Source organism: Biomphalaria glabrata, chromosome 8, assembly GCF_947242115.1.
Source record: "Biomphalaria glabrata chromosome 8, xgBioGlab47.1, whole genome shotgun sequence".
Classification (NCBI taxonomy): domain Eukaryota; kingdom Metazoa; phylum Mollusca; class Gastropoda; family Planorbidae; genus Biomphalaria; species Biomphalaria glabrata.
In genome coordinates this window covers 35330416-35351896 of record NC_074718.1, presented here as the reverse complement: position 1 = coordinate 35351896, position 21481 = coordinate 35330416, and the positions used below count along the sequence as shown (strand labels likewise).

At 37.1% G+C, this 21481-nt stretch overlaps 1 protein-coding gene across 5 annotated transcripts in view; it reads right to left on the bottom strand.

Moving 5' to 3' along the window:
- The window catches only part of LOC106056780 (transient-receptor-potential-like protein), a 79999-nt gene that overhangs the window by 31660 nt on the left and 26858 nt on the right, over positions 1–21481 (bottom strand). For 2 of the 5 annotated variants that reach the window (XM_056038661.1, XM_056038660.1), the window contains exons 2-5: positions 10210–10412; positions 6363–6569; positions 4517–4675; positions 2503–2632 (exon numbers count right to left, since the gene is read on the bottom strand). In XM_056038661.1, the coding sequence (XP_055894636.1) occupies positions 2503–2632; positions 4517–4675; positions 6363–6569; positions 10210–10300 (587 nt within the window). In that variant the 5' untranslated portion in view covers positions 10301–10412. Of the gene's footprint in view, positions 1–2502; positions 2633–4516; positions 4676–6362; positions 6570–8402; positions 8666–10209; positions 10413–21481 lie in introns of those variants that run through there. The other 3 variants (XM_056038659.1, XM_056038664.1, XM_056038665.1) reach the window with 3 other exon arrangements.

The window sequence follows — 21481 nt, the reverse complement described above, 5'->3', positions numbered from 1 at the left end:
TGTAACTAAATAAAGTAAATATGGCAGTTGGCTCTGTAACTAAATAAAGCAAATATGGCAGTTGGCTCTGTAACTAAATAAAGCAAATATGGCAGTTGGCTCTGTAGCTAAATAAAGCAAATATGGCAGTTGGCTCTGTAACTAAATAAAGCAAATATGGCAGTTGGCTCTGTAACTAAATAAAGCAAATATGGCAGTTGGCTCTGTAACTAAATAAAGCAAATATGGCAGTTGGCTCTGTAACTAAATAAAGTAAATATGACATGCTTGTTATTTACATATAAATGACTCCTTTTGTCATCCTAGACCAAACCTGCTGCAGGAAGGATATGGATGAATGCAGGAAGGATATGGATGAATGCAGGAAGGATATGGATGAATGCAGGAAGGATATGGATGAATGCAAGAAGGATATGGATGAATGCAGGAAGGATATGGATGAATGCAGGAAGGATATGGATGAATGCAGGAAGGATATGGATGAATGCAGGAAGGATATGGATGAATGCAGGAAGGATATGGATGAATGCAGGAAGGATATGGATGAATGCAGGAAGGATATGGATGAATGCAGGAAGGATATGGATGAATGCAGGAAGGATATGGATGAATGCAGGAAGGATATGGATGAATGCAAGAAGGATATGGATGAATGCAGGAAGGATATGGATGAATGCAGGAAGGATATGGATGAATGCAGGGGAAGGATATGGATGAATGGAGGAAAGGTATGGATGAATGCAGGGAGGGTTCAAACTCGGGATCTTCGTGACGACAGGCAGAAGCGTGTACCACAGTGACCAATAGGCCTCATACCCGACCCGGCAGCCATCTTTCACTTCATTTACGTTTTATTTCTTGTGTGACACCATTTATAAAATATACTTTATCAATTAATCGACTAAACTAAATTACTAAAGTTAATTAGGCCAGATGGACATTTTAAAAGGAATTAAAGAAATATAAATAAGATTTTTTAAAAAGACAATACCTCCTGTATAAAACTTACAAAGATATACTGCTGCAGGGCTGAACGACTGTATAGAAAACACAATAAACATGTATATATGTGACCCTGCTAGACCAAGTCAAACGTTTGGGCCACTAGGCCTTCATCAGCTACAAAACAAACAAAAAAACAAAAAAAAACAATTAATACAAAATAGGCCTAATGGCTCAGACGTCCTTTGTTTTACATGGTCCCACAGGGTCACTATATGCATGCTTCTTGTAGTGTTTATACAACTGAAAGAGCGATTGTTGTTCCTCTTTATAACTAAAGAATTTTATTTTAAAAAACAATGGAACATTTTTTAACCACGCCCCTCCTCCCCCACCTCCGAGAAAGAATCTTGTTTAAGCGAATGTAGAGATCCACTGCACTTTATAATATTCCAATGATAGTCCTTTACCTCTAGACTATATCACTCTTTTGTTTACACCAGTGCGTTACTAAAAATAAACTCAGAATAAAATGTAAAAAAAAAATAATAACAGCATAAATCTAATTATTGTTCGCATCTTTTTTTCTTTTCATAAATTCGTGCTGCCATTCTAAACAATTTCAACTTGCAGTTTATTATCATCGATCCATGAAAGTTAATTATCTGTCGGAATCTGTTAGTGCATTTGATTTTGTTGTTCACGTGACGTCCATTACAGGGTGAGTGCCACATCAAAGGTTCTCAAACTGAGTGCGGAATAGTTCAAAGACAAATCAAATTTTAAAATGCTATTTATGGAACTCTTTTTATTGAACTCAGTTTGATTTTAGACTGTCTGTGGTGTCTTGTGGGGGCTGCGCCTCTAATGGTAGCAGTCGTCTCCCCTACAGATGATAGCTTGGCTCACTTTTGGTCCTCGGGTTACTCAAGATAGCATAACAAGACTCCCGTTGGGTTGCCTAAGAGCTTAGTTCATTGCACTTGTCGGGGACTGAAAGAGCACCAACAGCTTTGTCATAATCCACATACCGTTAAATGGGGCCGTTTTATGGCAGCCGCAGCCACTGCGCTACATTGAATGAAAATACGGAAAGTTTCCCGGTATACTCTAGTGACAGTCTAGTCCCAAGCGTCTTAGGACACAAGGCACCTGAAGTAGGAATGTGAGGTTTTTGAGGGCAGAACAAAAAGGCCTGCGGAAATGGGCTTTTGTTGTTTCAAGAGTCTATGACTCAAACCTTATGACTCGACCCTTATGACAATACAAAATATGACCATTATGACGATAACGAATTTGGAAATTTATTTGGCCTCATGGCTTTAAAAGATTTGGCATCACTAAGCTAGCCGATTTAATTCACATTTTTTGTAGTGTTAAAAGATCTCCATGTCCAGTCTAGATATAATATATATAAGTCTATGCTAAAAACTAGGTGACCGCTGATTTCTGTACATTAAGCTTGTGGTAAGAGACTGAGCTAAAATCAATACGTCCTCTGAAACCCAAGGAGTTCTTACAGCAGTAGGCAGAACAAACAACAACATGGCCTAGACTTACCTGTCTGCGTGGACTTTAGCCTGGCATCTTTTACAGGAGCAGGACAGTTCGTGGGGGCGGTCAATGGAGGCCCCGTGGACCAGAAGAAGTTGTAAGATCTCAAACTGGTTGCAGTGGGCGGCTAGTATCACTGCCGGATTAGAGGTGAAGAAGAAATGAATATCAAAAATAAATTAACTGTGTATACTGAGAAAGACAAAATGTTTAACGCGATAAAGAAACTCGTTGGACGTCTCGACAATATCTTTTGGAAGCCACCTTTAAACTTGTAAAACTTGATTGCCTTTATTACCGGATTTTTATAAAGTAATACAAGAAATTCAATATTTACAATTAATCAATCAATGTATATTGACTATACAAGGAGTATACAGTGGTCATATAAAGGCCTGCTTTTTGTATACGATTAGTTAATCAGTGAAAATGCTAAGGCCATGGCATTAAATTAGATTACATCAGAATATATCTCTTAAAAGAAAGTTTCCTTTCAGACCTTGCGATCTATAGGGCAGGTGATGTAAAGGTCATATGTTTATGTCGCCCACGGCTAACGAGGGTGTCGTGTGGCCAGCACAACGAACAACCACCTTTACTTTTCCACATCAAATGTCAGGTAACCATTTGAAATGGTTGGTCTCAGAGGCGCCCAACATTCCTTAATAAAAAAAAGTCTTTACTTGCATTCGAACTCGGGACCCCCAGTTTGGAAGCCAAGCGCTTTACTGTGACTCGTCTTACGTCTTCTGTTATTCTGACTTCAATTGTTTTCCAAATTTTATTAGAAAGCATAAACTCATTTACTGAGTGGATAAATTGCAGTGTGACTAGTATGCTTTGACAATTAGTAATAACTGGAGTATCAAATTATTTTTGTGTTGAAATAGAAATATTTATCGCTATTGCTCGGTCTTGTTTTTTTTTCATAGCTCCAAACAGCTAGTACAACTAAACCGATGTAGGCGTTTTGTATTTTAAATACAGAACTTTAAATATAGAACTTTAAAGAAACGTTAACAAATTTACCGATTCAATAAAACTTAATGTTACTTTTATTACAAACTAAACACGGAGTCAACTTAAAAGTAGATGTATGTAGAACAAGTGACTTGATAAGTAAAACAAAATAGAACTCACTGCAAAAAAAAGTCCTTTGTGTCTCACGTCTCAAATATAAAGAAAACTCATTTACAACTAGATCTATTACCACGCTATTACCCACGCTACTTTTTTCACGTCCATTATGTCAGACCATGTCGTGATTTCAACAGAAACCTTCCAACCAAAAAACAACCGCTTCCTTTCTTCTTCGTTACCTTAGAAACACGCATTTATACGCATTAACATTTATAAAATGTAAAACAAACGGGAGAAAATTTTAAACTGTAAAAATACAGTTTAACAGATGCGTACCTTCTTTAAATATTCTTATTTTAATTGAGTTGCCTCGTCAGGGGTAGGTCCAAGATGCAAACCGCGACGAATAACATTCGAGTGGAAAAAACAACAACAACCTTTCATTTTTAATAGAAAACTATTTGTTTCCATTAGAAAACCGCACCATGTGGCACCAGCCCAGGAGACGCCACTGCTGTAACATTACTATCTGCATGAAAGTGCACATTTAACGTAATGGTTCGACACCGCATGATTGACATAACAAACAGACTTATAGAACACGCCACCTCACACAAAAATAGCCAGGCCTGTACATTATTGTTCTAATACAACAGTACAAAACAGGAATGAAATTATCAGTGACAAAACAAAATTCTATAAACCAATGGCAAGAAGGCGTCATTCTCTGTATAATCTGCATCACTATTACAATGATCTATAACGATTTTATAATTGTGTCTTGTTAGGACTAATAGAATAAAAGACTACACGAAGTGAACAGTTGTTTGCGATATTTTTCACATCCCACTTGAAGCGCCTAGCAACGGCTCTACAGAACAATACGAACAACACTCAACCCACCACGTGACAACGACGTCAGACAAAACAGGGAGATTACCAGGTGATATATCGGGGGAGTAGTCGAAACTCTCGTCATCTACGTAGCGAGTGCGGGACCACTCTGTCCCCAGCATGTTCCGGGAGATTGACGGATGGTCTATTAGCATCTCCACTATACGGTAGACTCCTTCTCGTATGGCGTACAGCAATGCATCACCTTCGCGGGGAAGAAAGAGAATAAAGAGGAATACGTATTACAGATGGTTTGAGCGATTTATTTTTTTCTTTACTAGAACCAGTGAATTAAGTTCAAGGTCGGAATGAGTGTCGAAATCGAACAGGCCCACAAGTTGTCATATGATGTACTGGTACCGGCCCTCTCAAAATTTAAATTTTGATAATCTAAAACTGAACGCAGGAATACCAACGTGTTTTTGTTTTGTTTTTGTTTTTTGAGCTAAGTATTACATTTTTAGATGTAGGTAGACTTAGAGGTTATATGTGAAATCTTACTTTGTACAAAAAAAAAACATCTACCGTAAAATCTCAACCTGAATTATTTTTAATTGAAAACTTGATTACTTGCTTTTACAACTATTTGATAATACTAAAATAGTCATACATACAGCTTGAAAATAGTTCCGACTACTAACTTCTACTGTATACATTAACATATCCACATTCACGGCATAAGGTCTCTCATTATCAAATCACGTTTAGGGGACTTGCTTTCATTTAAAGTAGCCCATTTGGGAAACCGGCCCACCGGGCATATGCCCTGATTAAGTTATTATTAGTAGTTCTAAATCTTCTCATTAATAGGGAATATATAAGAATAAATCCCACTAGAAATGCATTAAAAAGCAAACAAGCCAGTTTTTATAATTAAGGTCTATGGACCATTTTTTTTTTAGTTGTGTGACAGAAAGAGGGGAAGTAATCGGGGATTCAATATTGAGAGCTTTTGGTAGATGGAGAGGGCTGTAAACCATCGATTGAATTTCATGTAGATAGAATTTCAAACCTGAAATCTCCTAATCTGCCTTGTGGCTCTATTGAAGTCTACTCCTATCGAAAGGCTAAGTGAGTTAGCCTGGAGACTAGATAAGATAATGGAGTTACTAAGTCTGATGGGCATTAAATTAAACTAGGGTAAAACAAAATTCCTGTTTGGACTAGTTCCATACGTTTGTACATTGTAAGGAAATGAGTTTACTGTCTAAACATAAAATGTTAACAGTAGATGGTCACTTTAGGACAATCTGCAGGAAATAATTCAATTTAAAAAGATTTACGACTTAAAATGATGGTATAAATATAGCCTCAATTGTAATGCAAAACTAACAAACGAGAAACTTTGGAATTAAAAAAAAAAAATTCTTTATTAAACTCTCTCTATTTCTGTGACCTAGCATAGTTCTGAACACGTATTATGAATACATCTTAGTGTACAAATGTTACACCCAGATCTTGTATTGAAAAACCTAACAAGCGTATGTCTTTATCGCAGTGACTCATTTTAATGTTGATAGCAGTCTGTATCGGACAAATAATTATTTTAATAATTTTATTAAAAACGTGAATGAAGTTATCAACTTATCACTACGGCTAGAGCTAAATTGTTTAAGGGACAGTTGATATAAACAAAAAAATAATTAATTTAAACAAGTAGATTTTAACACTTAGAGCTTTATGTTAGACCATTTTTAAGCAAATAAATAAAGCAACTAAAATTTAAAGCCAGATGTCATTTATGATGACAAGGATATCACATCCACATTTGAAAGAAGTCTTCAAACATTTGTTCCTAAAAAAGTTTTTTTTTTTTTTTTTTTTGTATAATTTGATCAAAGTCTATAAATTTGTTTTAAAAAAATTTAAGTTTAGAGAATCCTCTCCCTGACCTATTTTGACTCCTTCTTGGCTCAGAAGCAGTTCCACCAGCTCGATGTTCTCATTGTCCACGGCTATCTGAATGGCTGACCGACCCAGCATGTCCGTGCAGTTGACACTGACCGGAGGCTCGCTACTCAGACAGCGTATCACAGTCGGCACATCCCCTTTCTCCACGGCGTCAAGAAAGACGCGCTCCTGTGGATCCATTCTGTGACCTGAACAAAATAAATCACCAGAACAAAATATATACATATTGGATATCAAAGGAAACATGGAACAGATGCATAGGCCATATGTGAGTTCTTACAAAGCGTATATCAACTCACTCTGTCTGTCGGTCTGTCTGTCTGGTATGGGTTAAGAGGATTATCCAAAGCCATGCGTAATTTTTATCAAATAAAAAAATAAGCGTATCTCTGTAGCTTTTCTCGTGCGGACATCAAATGTTTCTCTTTCCTTGGAATTTCAACGCCTCGTTTTGTCAAGAATTGATATCGACGCGGCATTAAGTCATCAATATCAATCACCTCTGTTTAAAAGTATTGATGATTGAATTGAGTTGAATGGCCAGCTCAATAACGCTTGAATGCAACTTTCTCCAGTAAACATCACTAACTATCTTTTGGAAGCAATCTTGCGAGGTCACGGTGAATGCGATCGATGCGTCCAGACATTGGTCATTTATTTTATTCTTAAAGAAATTCTTTCGATCGCCAAGTCTTAAAGGCCAGAAACCGCTTGGCTTCACTGTAATCGTATAGATCTCTCTCTCTCTCTCCGTGTCTCTACATACAGTGCTGTATTGGGGCCCTAAAAAATTTGTTCCAGTGATATTTTCAATCATTTTGAAGAAAGCAATAATGGAAAAGATGTCTTATGTTGGTTACAAGGGTCCCAATATCTTAGAAAAGCTATGGGCCTTATCAAGTCTAAATCTAAAACTAAAAAAGAACACTAGATTTAGGTGTGTTGTTAAGTTGTTTGTGTTTTTTGAATTTATACGATTGATTTATGTATGTGTAATTTTTAACATTGTCAATCAAATTTCCACAGATCTAATGTGTACCTGACATTACTTGGGGAGAAGTAAAGGCCGTTGGTCGTTGTGCTGGCCACATGCCACCCTCGTAAACCGTTGGCCACAGACAGAGAAGACCTTTACATCATCTGCTTTATAGAGCGCAAGGTCTGAAAGAGTTCTTAATTTTTCTTCTAGTATTAAGAAAATAAGTCATAAATAGAATTGTTTTTTTTTCTTTTTTGGTTTTTCGGTTTACAGAATACGAAAGTATTGATAAGAGAGTTTTTTTTTATAAAAAAAATATATAATTTGCGTGCACGTAACTGGGCTGTAAAAACAACTTTGTAAACTCTTTCGGTTCAGGGCCGGCCTTAGGCATAGTAAACAAGGCAGCCGTCTAGGGTCTCCTGTTAGTTGGGGAGCTTTCTTTTTAAAGAAGAAATAGCGAAACTTGCGCCACATGCTGGAGTACACTAGTCTGACTAGGTTCGAAATAAATTGCGTAATTATATTTTTTTCGCTGTTTATTTTATTATTTCTCTATTTTATTTGGCCCCACCAAATTCACTTCGACCAGGGCCTCCGATTATCTAAGGCCGGCCTTGTTCGCTTGTACCACAAAGTAATGCCTATTTATTAAGTTGGCATCAGTGATAGATCAATTTGGAGTCCTTGACATTGTTCGTCTGTTTCCAAATCTCTCTCATCTTTTACTTAGGTTTCATTATATCTCCTCAACATTTCTTCAGATTGTTTTCTTTTCTTTTTTTTGTCTCACACTGTAGTTTATTGGTTTAAAAAAAAGGGGGATCTTGAAAAACAAAGTGAAAACCAGATGACTGCTGTGACTGCCTTTGAGTGTTGAAATCCGCAATGACAAATATTTAACGCGCACATTTTGTACGCCACCAAACTCAGCAATGAGGAATGACATGAATAAACATTGCATTTATATACATTATACCAAATAAGCGAATAAATATTATGAAGAATTAGATATAGATCAATTAATAAAAGAACGACTGACCACATTTGATAGAACCACTGGACACTCCTGAAGATTTGGAGAGTAGAAGAAAACTTTTTTTCCTGGTTCTAGGCGTACCGGCGCTCAGGCCAATAACCCAGTAGGCCATGATCTGTTGGTTCTAGGCGTACCGGCGATCAGGCCAATAACCCAGTAGGCCATGATCTGTTGGCAGTGACAAAAACATGGGCCTGACAGTTGACAGGTCCCCTGCTCCGTCCCCTTTCTCTTCCCTCCAGGCTTTAACTCCAATTTGTCCGTCATCAAATACTGATCAATAAGGTGTCGCTCGCTGTCCTGTCCTCTTCCAGCTCGCCATGTTGCCCCCCCCCCCCTTCCTCTAGTGATGGTGTCTGTCAGGGACCTTATACAGCGTGGATCACACATGGCAGAGTTTTGGGAGAGGAAGATGGCGGACAGGGTAGGAGATCTACGTCACTTCATTTCGGTCTTTTTGTTATGCGAGTCATATGGGAAGGGGGCATCCAAAGGAGTACAATGATTCTTTGGAAGAAGTCCTCCAGAGCGTTAGCAGGTCATACGAGTGAGGTCGTCGGTTCCATTACGTCATGTAAGGGAAGACATTCATTAAATAGTACGCTCGATCAACTTTTCAGAAGCGAGGTTATTAAAGGCTCATGGAATTCGAACGAGAAAGCTTAGTCACGATGGTATTGCTATAGGATGTCAACGTTTTTATTCACACACCAAATATAAATTAAATTACACGTTTTAGACATTTGGATCTTGGAGGCAGATGATAAATAATGTCATCTGTTTCTAAGTCTGAAGGTTAACAAAGGTGCCATTAGGCCAACACAACGACCAACCGCCTTTACTGTCCCTAACTAATGCCAGGTATCAATTAGAGTTCGGTGGACTTATGGGCGTCGTAAAAATACCAGCCTTGATAAGTAAATGTATTTTGTACTCGGTTACTTGTGTACAGTATCTTGTATGTTGTTTTATATTAATAAATTGCGCGTATTTTTCTGTTTACATTTTTGTAGATTTCGTCAGAATATTTTGCTTGTTGTTTATGTTCTTACTGACAACAGTCAAGATCTTTTTAATGGTCAATGTTTATTGTTATATAGCACTTATGTAGTTGATCTTTTTTAAAAAAATACAGATATTAGAAAAGAAAAAAAAGTGAAGGTGAGAAATAGAAAGGAAGAAGGGGAAAAGTGTGGAAGAAAAGCAAGTTAGAAGAAGAAGACAAAAGAGAGTGGAAGAAGAGAAAGAATTACGAAGAAGAGAAAGAAAGAAGAAAAAAAGAGAGAAGTAATTGTAACTGTGTTATTGTTAGAACTTCTTCCAACTAAAAAGGAAGAAGAATATAATGAAAGAGTAAGAAGAGAGGGAAAAAGAAGAAGAGAAAGTAAGAAAAAAAAAGAGAGAAAAGAGAGAAAGAAGTAAGGAGAGATAGAAGTAGGAAGAATAGAAAAAAGGTGAAAGAAGAGAGAAAAAAGGAAGAAGAGATAGTAAGAAAGAAAAAAGAGAGGAAGAAGAGAAAGAGAGAAGGAAGAAGAGAAAGAGAAGATGAAGAGAGAGAAAGGAAGAGAAAGACTGAGGAAGAAGAGAAAGTTAGAAGAAGAAAAAAAAAAGAGAAAAGAAGAGAAAGTTGGAGGAAGAAGAGAAAGAGATAGGGAGAATAATTGAATAAAATAAAGAGAGAAGGAGAGAGAGAGAAGAGACTGAGAAATAGACTGAGAGAAAATGAGTGAGAAAGAGGGGACTATTTTTTTAGATCTACTTCCTACTAAAAAGTATTTCTTAAGTGTCAGTCCTACCCACAAGTACTCACCATATTTAATAGTCTCCAGCGGTATCTCTACATGACGTAGTCTAGCACGCTGGTATGGGCTTTTAGATTGAGACACAGGACCGCCCACCATGTCTTCTATGTGCAGAATCTATAGCACCACTGAAACGTGAACAGCTCTATGGCACATCTGTGACATTTTGTAGAGCTAGGACATCAATACAGGAATCCTAAGATTCATCATCCTGAATACAAACATACAAACTGAAATATGATTGGAACGAACAGATTGTTATGGAGTGTGTTTGTGTGTTCGTATTGGCTGAAAAGATTCTGACGTAACCACGAGTAGTACCATTCGGTTGAAAATAAATATGAACGGGGCTGATGAATGTCGCTGGAAGTTAGATCTGATTCTGAAGGTAGAGATTGTGAGAAGGAACTGGTGAAAGATTTGTAATGTTCTTTAAATTGTTCAAAAAATGATATTCGTTTATGACTTAAGAAATCTAATATCATATTTCCAGACAATTTCAATAATTCTTATTATGTTTCAAATAATGCAGATAAAAAAAATTGTAATATGCATTTCCAGGTGAAAAATAAGCATTTTTCGCCAAACTTTCTAAGCCTTCTATTTTCAATAAACTTGGTACCTTAGTGTCGATATTATTATATGTCACGTGTCATGTTTATTCATAGGCTAGATTTCATTAAAACATTTGACACTAAGTTGTTAACACAGACATTTTTAGCAAGCGTTATGTGTAGCGTTAACAAACCACACTAGTTAGCTATTGTCAAAGATGTTGCTATGGAAAATTTGATTTAGCCAGTCGATATCCTCAGCACTGTACAACCTGTCAAATGTCAGGGAGTTTGTACATCGAGGTTCTCGGGTTTGCCGTCTCGATGTTTTTGTTTGCAACACATTTATTTATTTCATTTTTAGCGGCCTCCGAAAGGGGAGAAGACGCTATTAGTTTTGTGTGGCCTGTCTGTCCGTCCGTCCGTCCGTCCCGTTTAGATCTCAGAAACTAGAAGAGAAAATGAAAATCGGACATTTTGATATTTTAGATAATTCAAAGTTCTGATGCAACGGCTACTTTTTTATCTTTTGTTTTTTTTTATCATGCAGCCAATGAAGCCACGTAATTGACGAAAATATTAATTTTAAAACATGAATAGAGCCATTTGGGTAGATTTGGGTAGAAGAATGAATACGCTTACACATAATTTTAATTCAAATAGTGTTGTCACTCCATTCACTCCAGAAGGAAAGGATCGGCCCCCGTCTGGGATAAGGCATTAGAGTATGGTGGATGAAAGAGAAACATTGACCCAACTGATCAGTGGGGCACACCGATACGTTATACGGACACAAAGATCAGGGCCCCTCTTGCTGGTTTGAGAATGTCTCTACCCGTCAGGGAAACAAGAAAAAAAACACCACCCACTTTGTCTCATTTCTGAAATCTTTCGTCAACTAAATGGCGCCTGTTTGATGCAACCAGGAGATAACCAGAGGTCAAAGACGGAGTTCCAACGACATCGTCATATTCATATGCTGAAACACCGATGTCGTTGAGAGATTGCATTGAAATAGAAATCCCCTCATTCAGAACACAAACCAGTGCCTTTAGAGCATATGTGGGGTTGCCTGAATCAGCCAGGAAAACCAATCACTTCATATAGTTTAAGTCTCTCTAATTAACATGCACGACTGGACTGACACATGGACACTTACATTCGTAAATTATAAGATTTGAAAAGAAGATTTATAAAGCCTAAATTTAAGTTAGTTAGTAATTAGACATTAGACTTCTGCTTATAAGTGAGATTGGGATCGCTGTACAGAGCTATAACATTACCTTGGCACGACACAGGGGAGGTAAAACATTTATTTTTGTACTGTAAAGGGAGGTAATAAACGCTTACCTTAAGAAACTGGAAATTCTCTCAGTAAAATTGTTAAGAAAGATAAAGGAAATGGAAATATTATTTTCACTTTTTTGTTTGCAAACCAGGAGAAAAAAAAAGACAGCGTTTCTCAAACTGTGTCTAGAAAATGTGCATGAGTCATAAGCAAAGCAATATAGTCGGATCAATCTTTAGTTCAACGGACACAATATTCAGTTAAGGTCCGAGACCTACAAATAAGAGGACAATACGAAACCAATCAGTTAAGGTAATTAAAGTATTAAACAAGCTAAATATATATATATATATATATATATATATATATATATATATATATATATATATATATATACCAAGGTTCATATACAGAAAAGAAACATTTTTAAGTGTAAGAACAATAATAATCATTGTTATATAACTCAAAATTGCAGAAATATTCTATATTTTTCTATATTTAAAAAAAAAAATATATATTTCCACTAATTGATTAACTAATCGGTTAATTACATTTTATTGATTCTTGTGTTGTCATTGACAATGAATGCTTGTCCAAAAATTTCAACTTGATCCGAAAATGGGATTCGGGAGGAATAATGTGTACAAAACGTTAAATTGGAAATATCTTTACATATACAGCCACGTCTCTCAATAAGTAGGATTTATTTCCATTTTTTCGATACCAACAAAAGTTACCAAAAATTAATTAGCTTATTCATTGATTTCTTGTTTGATCCATGTTTTCCACATTACAACAAATATTAGTGTAAGTTTCAACTTGATCCGATTATGAATTTGAAAGAAATAACGTGTACCAAAATTGTACCAGACAGACAGACAGACAGACAGAGTTGATATAAGCTTTGTAAACCTAAAGTTTGAAGAGGACATAAAGTAAAAGAAGAGGTTCATTAGTTATGTCTCCATTGTGTCTCACAGAATCATGTTCTCTTGCAGTTCAAGGACGGTTATAACTTTATTCTTGTAACATCTCGCTTATCTCCCTTGCATTGGACAGTCCATGAGTGCATGTCATTAGTTATCTCATCAGATATCTCCAAAAATAAACAATTTAAAATGAATATTTCAAACCTGACATATAGAAACTTTCCTGATTTGTCCTTGAACCTGTCAGATCTGACCAATAGAAAGAGTTCATAGTTCCAGTTCTGCTGCATTGATTGTCTTCAGGTGTTCAGTAACATGGATGTTTGGGAGTTTGTCAGTGGAAAGGCATCAAACGAAATGAAACAAAGTTTCTCCATCGATTCGTTTTTTTTTTAAATTCGATAATAATTTGAATCATTGTTCTTAAAAATAAAAACGTTATCTTCTGTGTGTGTGTGTGTGTGTGCGCGTGATAAAACTTTAGGAGTGCAAGTTTGCAATGTTTATTTTTGGTGATGTGTCTTAGGTCAGTCTAGGTCAGTCTTAGGTCAGTCTAGGTCAGTCTTAGGTCAGTCTAGGTCAGTCTTAGGTCAGTCTAGGTTAGTCTTAGGTCAGTCTAGGTCAGTCTTAGGTCAGTCTAGGTCAGTCTAGGTCTCTTTCATTCACATCCATTTTTTTTTCTTTTTATCCTCTCTATCCCTCTCTCTCTCTCTCTCTCCCTACTCTCTCTCTCTCTTCCTACTCTCTCTCTCTCTCTCTCTCTCTCTCTCTCTCTCTCTCTCCAAGCAAAAGCAATCCATAATAAAATTAAAATTTCTTTCTCCCTAAAACCTAAGACCATCAATTATAGCGTGAGTCATAACCAGATGCCGATACACTAGACACCAGAGAAAAGTGAATTTCTACAAAGTCATAACATCGTGTCCTGGCCCAGATCTCAGACAACTGACCACTCAGTGGTCAGTGTTTACTTTCTGGCACTGTTCAATCTAAACGCTGTAAGGAGGGACTCTTCGAGCTGTGACTAGTCTGAAGGTGAGACCCAGAGGTCCGGATTGTGTTTGATTAGCATGAATAAATAAAGTTCTCATTCTGTGTATCTGGTCTGTTGGCTCGAGAACAAGTTGTACTATCTATTCACATGTAACCCGTCTTTAGACAAGATTAGATTGAATAAGGAATAGTAAGAACCATAAACCATAAGATATATATATGTTTTTTTAATGGCTTTTATATAGTGCTTCATTAGTGCTTATAGCATGTCAAGTGCATTTGGTTCAGTCTCTTTTGTGAGCCAATGGCGATCGTAGAAGTAGCTGGGAAAGGAATGTCCGTTATGCTTTGCTAGAGTCGGGTTTGGAAATGGAGCCCCCATAACAAGTAACCAAGCCCAAACCAAGCGCCATATATAGAACTAAGAGCTTTTGATTAAAATGGTTACATTATGTTGATTCCAATGGTCTCAATAATATAATTCGTCGATTTCTTGTTTAAGTCTTTGTCGTTTCACAAATCTCTATGCAGAATCTTTTCAGTGTCTCCTAAGTCATGTATATTTTTAATGACTTAAAAAAAACAACGATTTATTCTGATATTGTTTATCGTATGGTATTTTCATATATATATATATATATATATATATATATATATATATATATATATATATATATATATATATATATATATATATATATAGACTTCGGCCTCAATATAAACACACAAAAAAGTCTCAAGTTTAATATTTGCCTGCTCCAGGTTAAAGCCTACTGTGAGATAAATGCAAAGGACAGATTCACCTCCCTTGGCAGCACTCTTTCCAAATACGGAAACATCCATAATGAAATCAACTTGCGTATCACCAAGGCCAGTGTATCCTATGGCAGACTGTCTAAAACTGTTTGGAATAAACGAGCGATTAACACTAGCAATCACACTAGTACAAAGCTATGGATCACACTAGTACAAAGCTAGGGATCACACTAGTACAAAGCTAGGGATCACACTAGTACAAAGCTAGGGATCACACTAGTACAAAGCTAGGGATTACACTAGAACAAAGCTATGGATCACACTAGAACAAAGCTAGGGATCACACTAGTACAAAGCTATGGATCACACTAGTACAAAGCTAGGGATCACACTAGTACAAAGCTATGGATCACACTAGTACAAAGCTAGGGATCACACTAGTTCAAAGCTAGGGATCTTGAGGCGGGATGACACTAAGAAACGTTTAAGAATTGTGTATCTCATTGTGTTCTATACATATGAACCAAAACACATTATTTTCATGTACATCTAGCATGTCCATATTTCATTACCTTCAGCATTGTACCTGTCACCTTGGAGACGGAAGCACATGATAGAATATCATGGAGTCGCGTTGTGAAAACTGGCGCCCACATTGCTGAGAACAAGAGAACAGCGCTGGCAGAGGGAAAGCGTCCTAGAAAAAAAAAGCAAGGCCAATGACACTAGCTCCAGCTGGAATAACCTGCCCAGTGTGGGGCCGAATATTCCGGCCTCACATAGGTCTCACCAGCCACATGAGGAGGCACAAAACCCCAGTGTCAAGCCCTCAGCCCCCTGGATGACAAAAGTGGTCATCATCTAAACATGATAAATAAAGGTAGGCTTTACCTAATCTGTCTTATGGACAGCAAGTTCTGTAAAGGAAACTTTTAATTATAACAACTAATGAACACAAAAGTATTTTAGAAAAAAAAACAACACAGCCTTCCAAAGTACTTTTAGCTTCACGCAGTGTAATGGCTGATCCAAATACGCAGAGAATGCACACACTGATCTAGACTAGAGTACTTAAAGGACTGTAATAGCGTTTAAATTGGTCACACTACAACAAGAAACAGGAGTAGAGAGCCTTGGTTGCTCTTATTGCCGTCACAACACACGCACGCAACGAGTCAGTCGGCCTCAGCGGACTAACTAAATGAGAAAGTTTTCTGATAGTCACAAGATGATTTGGTGGAGCAGAAATAAAAATAAACTCTATTTGACGTCATTAGGGCACACTAATTCGATTTCCCCTGACTTGGCTGAGATTTTTACTTTTCGAAAACATTGTGTGCTTAACACCACGGCCAAGACTTGTCTATAACAAACGGTACAGTGATAAAAGATCATTTTATAATCACATTAATTTATCTAATGTATAAAGTAGAATGAAAGGTGTGCGTGTGTCTTTAATAGAGATCAAAACGGTCGTTTGACCAATCTTGATGAAAACTGGGAGGAACGCTCCTTAGTTACCAGCGGTGATGTTACGGTTACCCTGCATCAAGAGAGTTAAAACGAAACTAGTTCAAAAATAAAATTAAAACAAATTCTTTTCAAGATTAAGAGCAGATCAGTTTCTTGTCTTGATTAATGCTTAACAAGGATGTTGCGTGAAACTTGCGTGTCTAGGACAATGATCATTCGTATTTATGCTCGGCAAACCAACCATTCGTACAAAGCTTATATCAACTCTGTCCGTCTGATAATTTTTATTTACACATAATCACTCGCACAACTAATATCAGATCAAGTAGAGAGTTTACACAAATATTTGTTGTACCAAACAAAACATGAAGCAATTAAAAAAAAATTAATAATTTATTAATTAATTATTTTGTTTGGTATCGAACAAGGGAAATAAATGCTACTCATTCGAGAGATGTGGTTGTATATGTGGAGTTATTTTCCTTTTTATTTCTCCCACATTCCATTCTCGGATCTAATTGAAATTGTGCAAAAGTTTTCATCATTAATACAATACACGGGTATAAAAATTAACCAATTAATTAATCAATTATTGGTTATTCCAGCAATTATGGCAATGATTTTGCTTTTTTTTTTTAATAAAAACGTAATAGTAATATAGTCAGAATTTAATGGGAGGCGCGGTGGCTGGGTAAAGCACTCGACTTCCGAACCGGGTGTCTCGGTTTCGAATCCCAGTGAAGACTGGATGGAATTTTTACTTTTAGGATCTTCAGGGCGCCTCTGAGTCCTCAGCTCTCAGTGAGTACCTGATATTAGTTGGGGAAAAAAGTAAAGGCGGTTGATCGTTGTGCTGGCCACATGACACCCTCGTTAACCGTGGGCCATAGAAACAGATGACCTTTACATCAACTGCCGCATAGATCACTAGGTCTGAAAGCGGAACTTTACAGAAGGTAATAATAGCTACATTTTAAACGTGGTAGTAACAGTAATTCTAACTGTAGATCTATGCCTGGTATCCGTTTAAGTAAGATTCACAGAACACAAACCTAGTTTTGAATGTTAATATCACAGACTTGAATTACAGAATAGATATATAGGTAGTTTATATTTCGATGAAGTGACAAAAAATAAATTGAAATAATGCATCCACTATGAAAGAATTGAAATGAAGCAGAATATACAAATGAGTCTTTTTGTTTTGCCCCATTCCAAAGTTAGCCATTCAATTATCTTTAGAAATGGAAAGAAAATATAGTTTTGTTTTTGTTGTTTCTACTTGTCAGTTTAAAGAGTGACACTCGATCTGTGTCAGCTCTGAAAATGTCATTTTGATAGACACAGTATTGTAAAAAATAAAAGTTTGTTTTTTCTTATGATGTTTTGCAAAGGTTCTCAAGCTAAGATGGATGCACGTAGGACATATTGAGCTTATTCCAACATTGTTCTATTTTTAAATCCCTCTAGAACGTAATTTATGTACTAATGTGAACAATAAATGTATACATTGTGGAAATACTGAAAATTTTGCCTCCTTAAAACATTAAATGTCCATGATATGAGTTTATTCTTCATACTTATGGCATTTTTAGGGCATTGTCTATATGTGTAAAATACAGGGCTGCCTGGCCGTGTGGTAGGAGCTCGTCTCGAGATTGTTCCATCCACGTCATCAAGCCAAAGGGTCGATCTAGGATCTAATGATCTTCAACTCTGAAGTAACATCCAAAACATGTACAACATACTTATATTTTAGTTGTCATTGTTGCGTGTGACCCTTGTCTCGTAAACTTAAATCTACTGGTCCCTGGTGGTCATCGACATGGGGTATATTGGAAGGCACTTCTTTTTCTTTATTTCACCTGAGACTTGATTTGACGCAGTGCTACTCAAACTGTATTTCACCGAAAGCTACAAAAATAGTACTACACCAACAGTGCTACACGAAAAGTGTAGTATAATCAGTACTACATAAACTGTGAATTGCAAACCTTGTCTTTACACAAATAAACTTTACACAAACTGTGCTCAACCAATAGTGCTACAGAAACTGTGCTTTACCACCAATAGTGCTACAAAAACTATGCTTCACCACCAATAGTGCTACAAAAACTGTGGTTCACCACCAATAGTGCTACAGAAACTGTGGTTCACCACCAATAGTGCTTCAAATCTGTGCTTCACCACCAATAGTGCTACACAAATTGTGCTTCACCACCAATAGTGCTACAAAAACTGTGCTTCACCACCAATAGTGCAACACAAAATGTGCTTCACCACCAATGGTGCTACAAAAGCTGTGCTTCACCACCAATAGTGCTACATAAACTGTGCTTCACCACCAATAGTGCTACAGAAACTGTGCTTCACCACCAATAGTGCTTCAAATCTGTGCTTCACCACCAATAGTGCTACACAAACTGTGCTTCACCACCAATAGTGCTACACAAACTGTGCTTCACCACCAATAGTGCTACACAAACTGTGCTTTACCACCAATAGTGCTACACAAACTGTGCTTCACCACCAATAGTGCTACAAAAACTGTGCTTCACCACCAATAGTGCTACAAAAACTGTGCTTCACCACCAATAGTGCTACAGAAACTGTGCTTTACCACCAATAGTGCTTCAAATCTGTGCTTCACCACCAATAGTGCTACAGAAACTGTGCTTCACCACCAATAGTGCTTCAAATCTGTGCTTCACCACCAATAGTGCTACAAAAACTGTGCTTTACCACCAATAGTGCTACACAAACTGTGCTTCACCACCAATAGTGCTACACAAACTGTGCTTCACCACCAATAGCGCTACAAAAACTGTGCTTCACCACCAATAGTGCTACACAAACTGTGCTTCACCACCAATAGTGCTACAAAAACTGTGCTTCACCACCAATAGTGCTACACAAACTGTGCTTCACCACCAATAGTGCTACAAAAACTGTGCTTCACCACCAATAGTGCTACACAAACTGTGCTTCACCACCAATAGCGCTACAAAAACTGTGCTTCACCACCAATGGTGCTACAAAAACTGTGCTTCACCACCAATAGTGCTACACAAACTGTGCTTCACCACCAATAGTGCTACACAAACTGTGCTTCACTACCAATAGTGCTAAACAAACTGTGCTTCTCCACCAATAGTGCTAAACAAACTGTGCTTCTCCACCAATGGTGCTACAAAAACTTTGCTTCACCACCAATAGTGCTAAACAAACTGTGCTTCACCAATATTTCTACACAAACTGTGCTACAGCAAATGTGACTTGCTCAAATCTTGACAACGTTGCAACTTTGCCTATCATGTACAGGGAGCTAGCGGTCCATTTAGGCCTGGAGCTAAAGATCTTCTAGATATAAAGATATCTCTATCTTTCCTTACACCGGACAGACATTTGAGGCTAATGATTGAAATGATATCCTAATCGATACCGCTATTGCGCCTTTGGCTAAAAGATTCTTCGCCTCCGCCTCTCCCTTCCAAATAATTTTTTTTTAAATTTCATACCACCAATTAAATGAAAGTACGAGGAGAAGAAAATGTCGGAGAGTCTTCTACACCAGGATATCCAACGGAGTCTAAGTTTAAAAAGAAAACACTCATGTAATTATACACAGTTTCCTAAATTAAAAAAAAAAGTTCTTTAAACTAAATAATAAAATACACTTTAAAAGGAGTTTGAGTTACGCAAACTGAAAGGCGGGAGGCGCGGTGGCTGAACGGTAAAGAGCTTGGCTTCCGAACCGGAGACCGGGGTTCAAATCCTGGGATTTTTAGTTTCGGCATCTTCGGGCGCCTCTGAGTCCACCCAGCTCTAATGGGTACCTGACATTAGTTTACAGTATTATTGAAAACTCAAAGGCTGCCCCTAAACGTCCGCTGTGCGATTAGCAATGCTGGTCAAATTGGCAAGTATTGATATCTTTTATCACGACGAAAATGAAGGTGCAATTAGATTACAAAAGCACTGATATGCTTGCTGATACATATAGAATACGTTGTATTCCAAACGAGAGAGAATGAAAAGGGACATAGGGAAATAAAAAAAAATGAGCAAGATAGAATTGAAGAGAAGTCGAAATAGGTAGAAGAAATGTAATTAAATAACAAAAGAGTTATGAATAGGAGAATTTTTCCAATCAGTATTGATATGACTATCCTTTCCAAATGAAAAAGAGAAGAATGTTTTTTGAACATTAATTACATGATAAACCTGGTGTGAAAGGGGTGTTAGGTTGTTTGAATAACTTGTAGTGCTTTGGTGCTGTAGTTAAAATCTGTTGGGATGATTTATCTCTTTTTTTCTGATGTTCTTTTAGAAATGGAAGAGAGAGGCGCTTTGAAATGGATATTCATGGTGGCCCCGGTCTCTGTTAAGCACAAGCAGAAAGTACTAAAAAAAATTAAATTAGCAACGCTTTTCCTCTACTAAAAGCGGAAATGACATCATCCCCGCACCAGCAGGACGGAAATACTTCCATTAATCGAGCTGTCGCGAGGCTTAAATTACTTCCCTTTATCGACTGCTGGGGACTAGCAGGATCTCCCATGGTCGACACAGACTTTCAAAGAGCAGGGGTTAAAGCTCGGATTTTCTCTCTTCCCATTGACTTCCATTCGCTTGTCAAAACTTTTTCATTGAAAACCTAACGGGAAGAATTTTGTTCGGGGGAGGGGGTGTAGCTGACCCAGTTATTGGTAAATATGATGTCTGAAGTGCAAGTTAATCTTATAGTGATCAATTCAAACCATCCATTTTTCTAAAGCTTATATCAATTCACTCTGTCTGTGTGTCTGTCTGTCTAAATGTCTGTTCACGTTATTTCTCTAACACCCAGTCTCGGATCAAGCTGAAATTTTGCACAATTATTTCTTTTACCCGACAACACAAGAATAAAGAAAAATAAAACCAATTAGTTAATCAACTATTGGTAATAAATTAATTTGTTTGGTATCACAAACAATGGAAATAGTAATTGACTGAAGTGGTGGTATAAGCTGAATTACTTCCCTTTAAATTAGGTTGCCGTCTTAGGCTTAGTGAACACAAACATGAAATAGAAACAAGAGATAAGTATACAATCTTCCATGTGGATAGACTCTTCGCTAGTAGTGTGGATACAGCGTTGGCCTGAGAAGGCTTGATCCATGAGGTCGAATTCTGGTCGTTTCCGCTTTTTTTATTCTTATAAATGCTTTTTTATTGTTAATATAGAATGTATAGATCATGGGAAGTAACCTTTTTTCAATCGAGGGCAACATTGATTACATATATG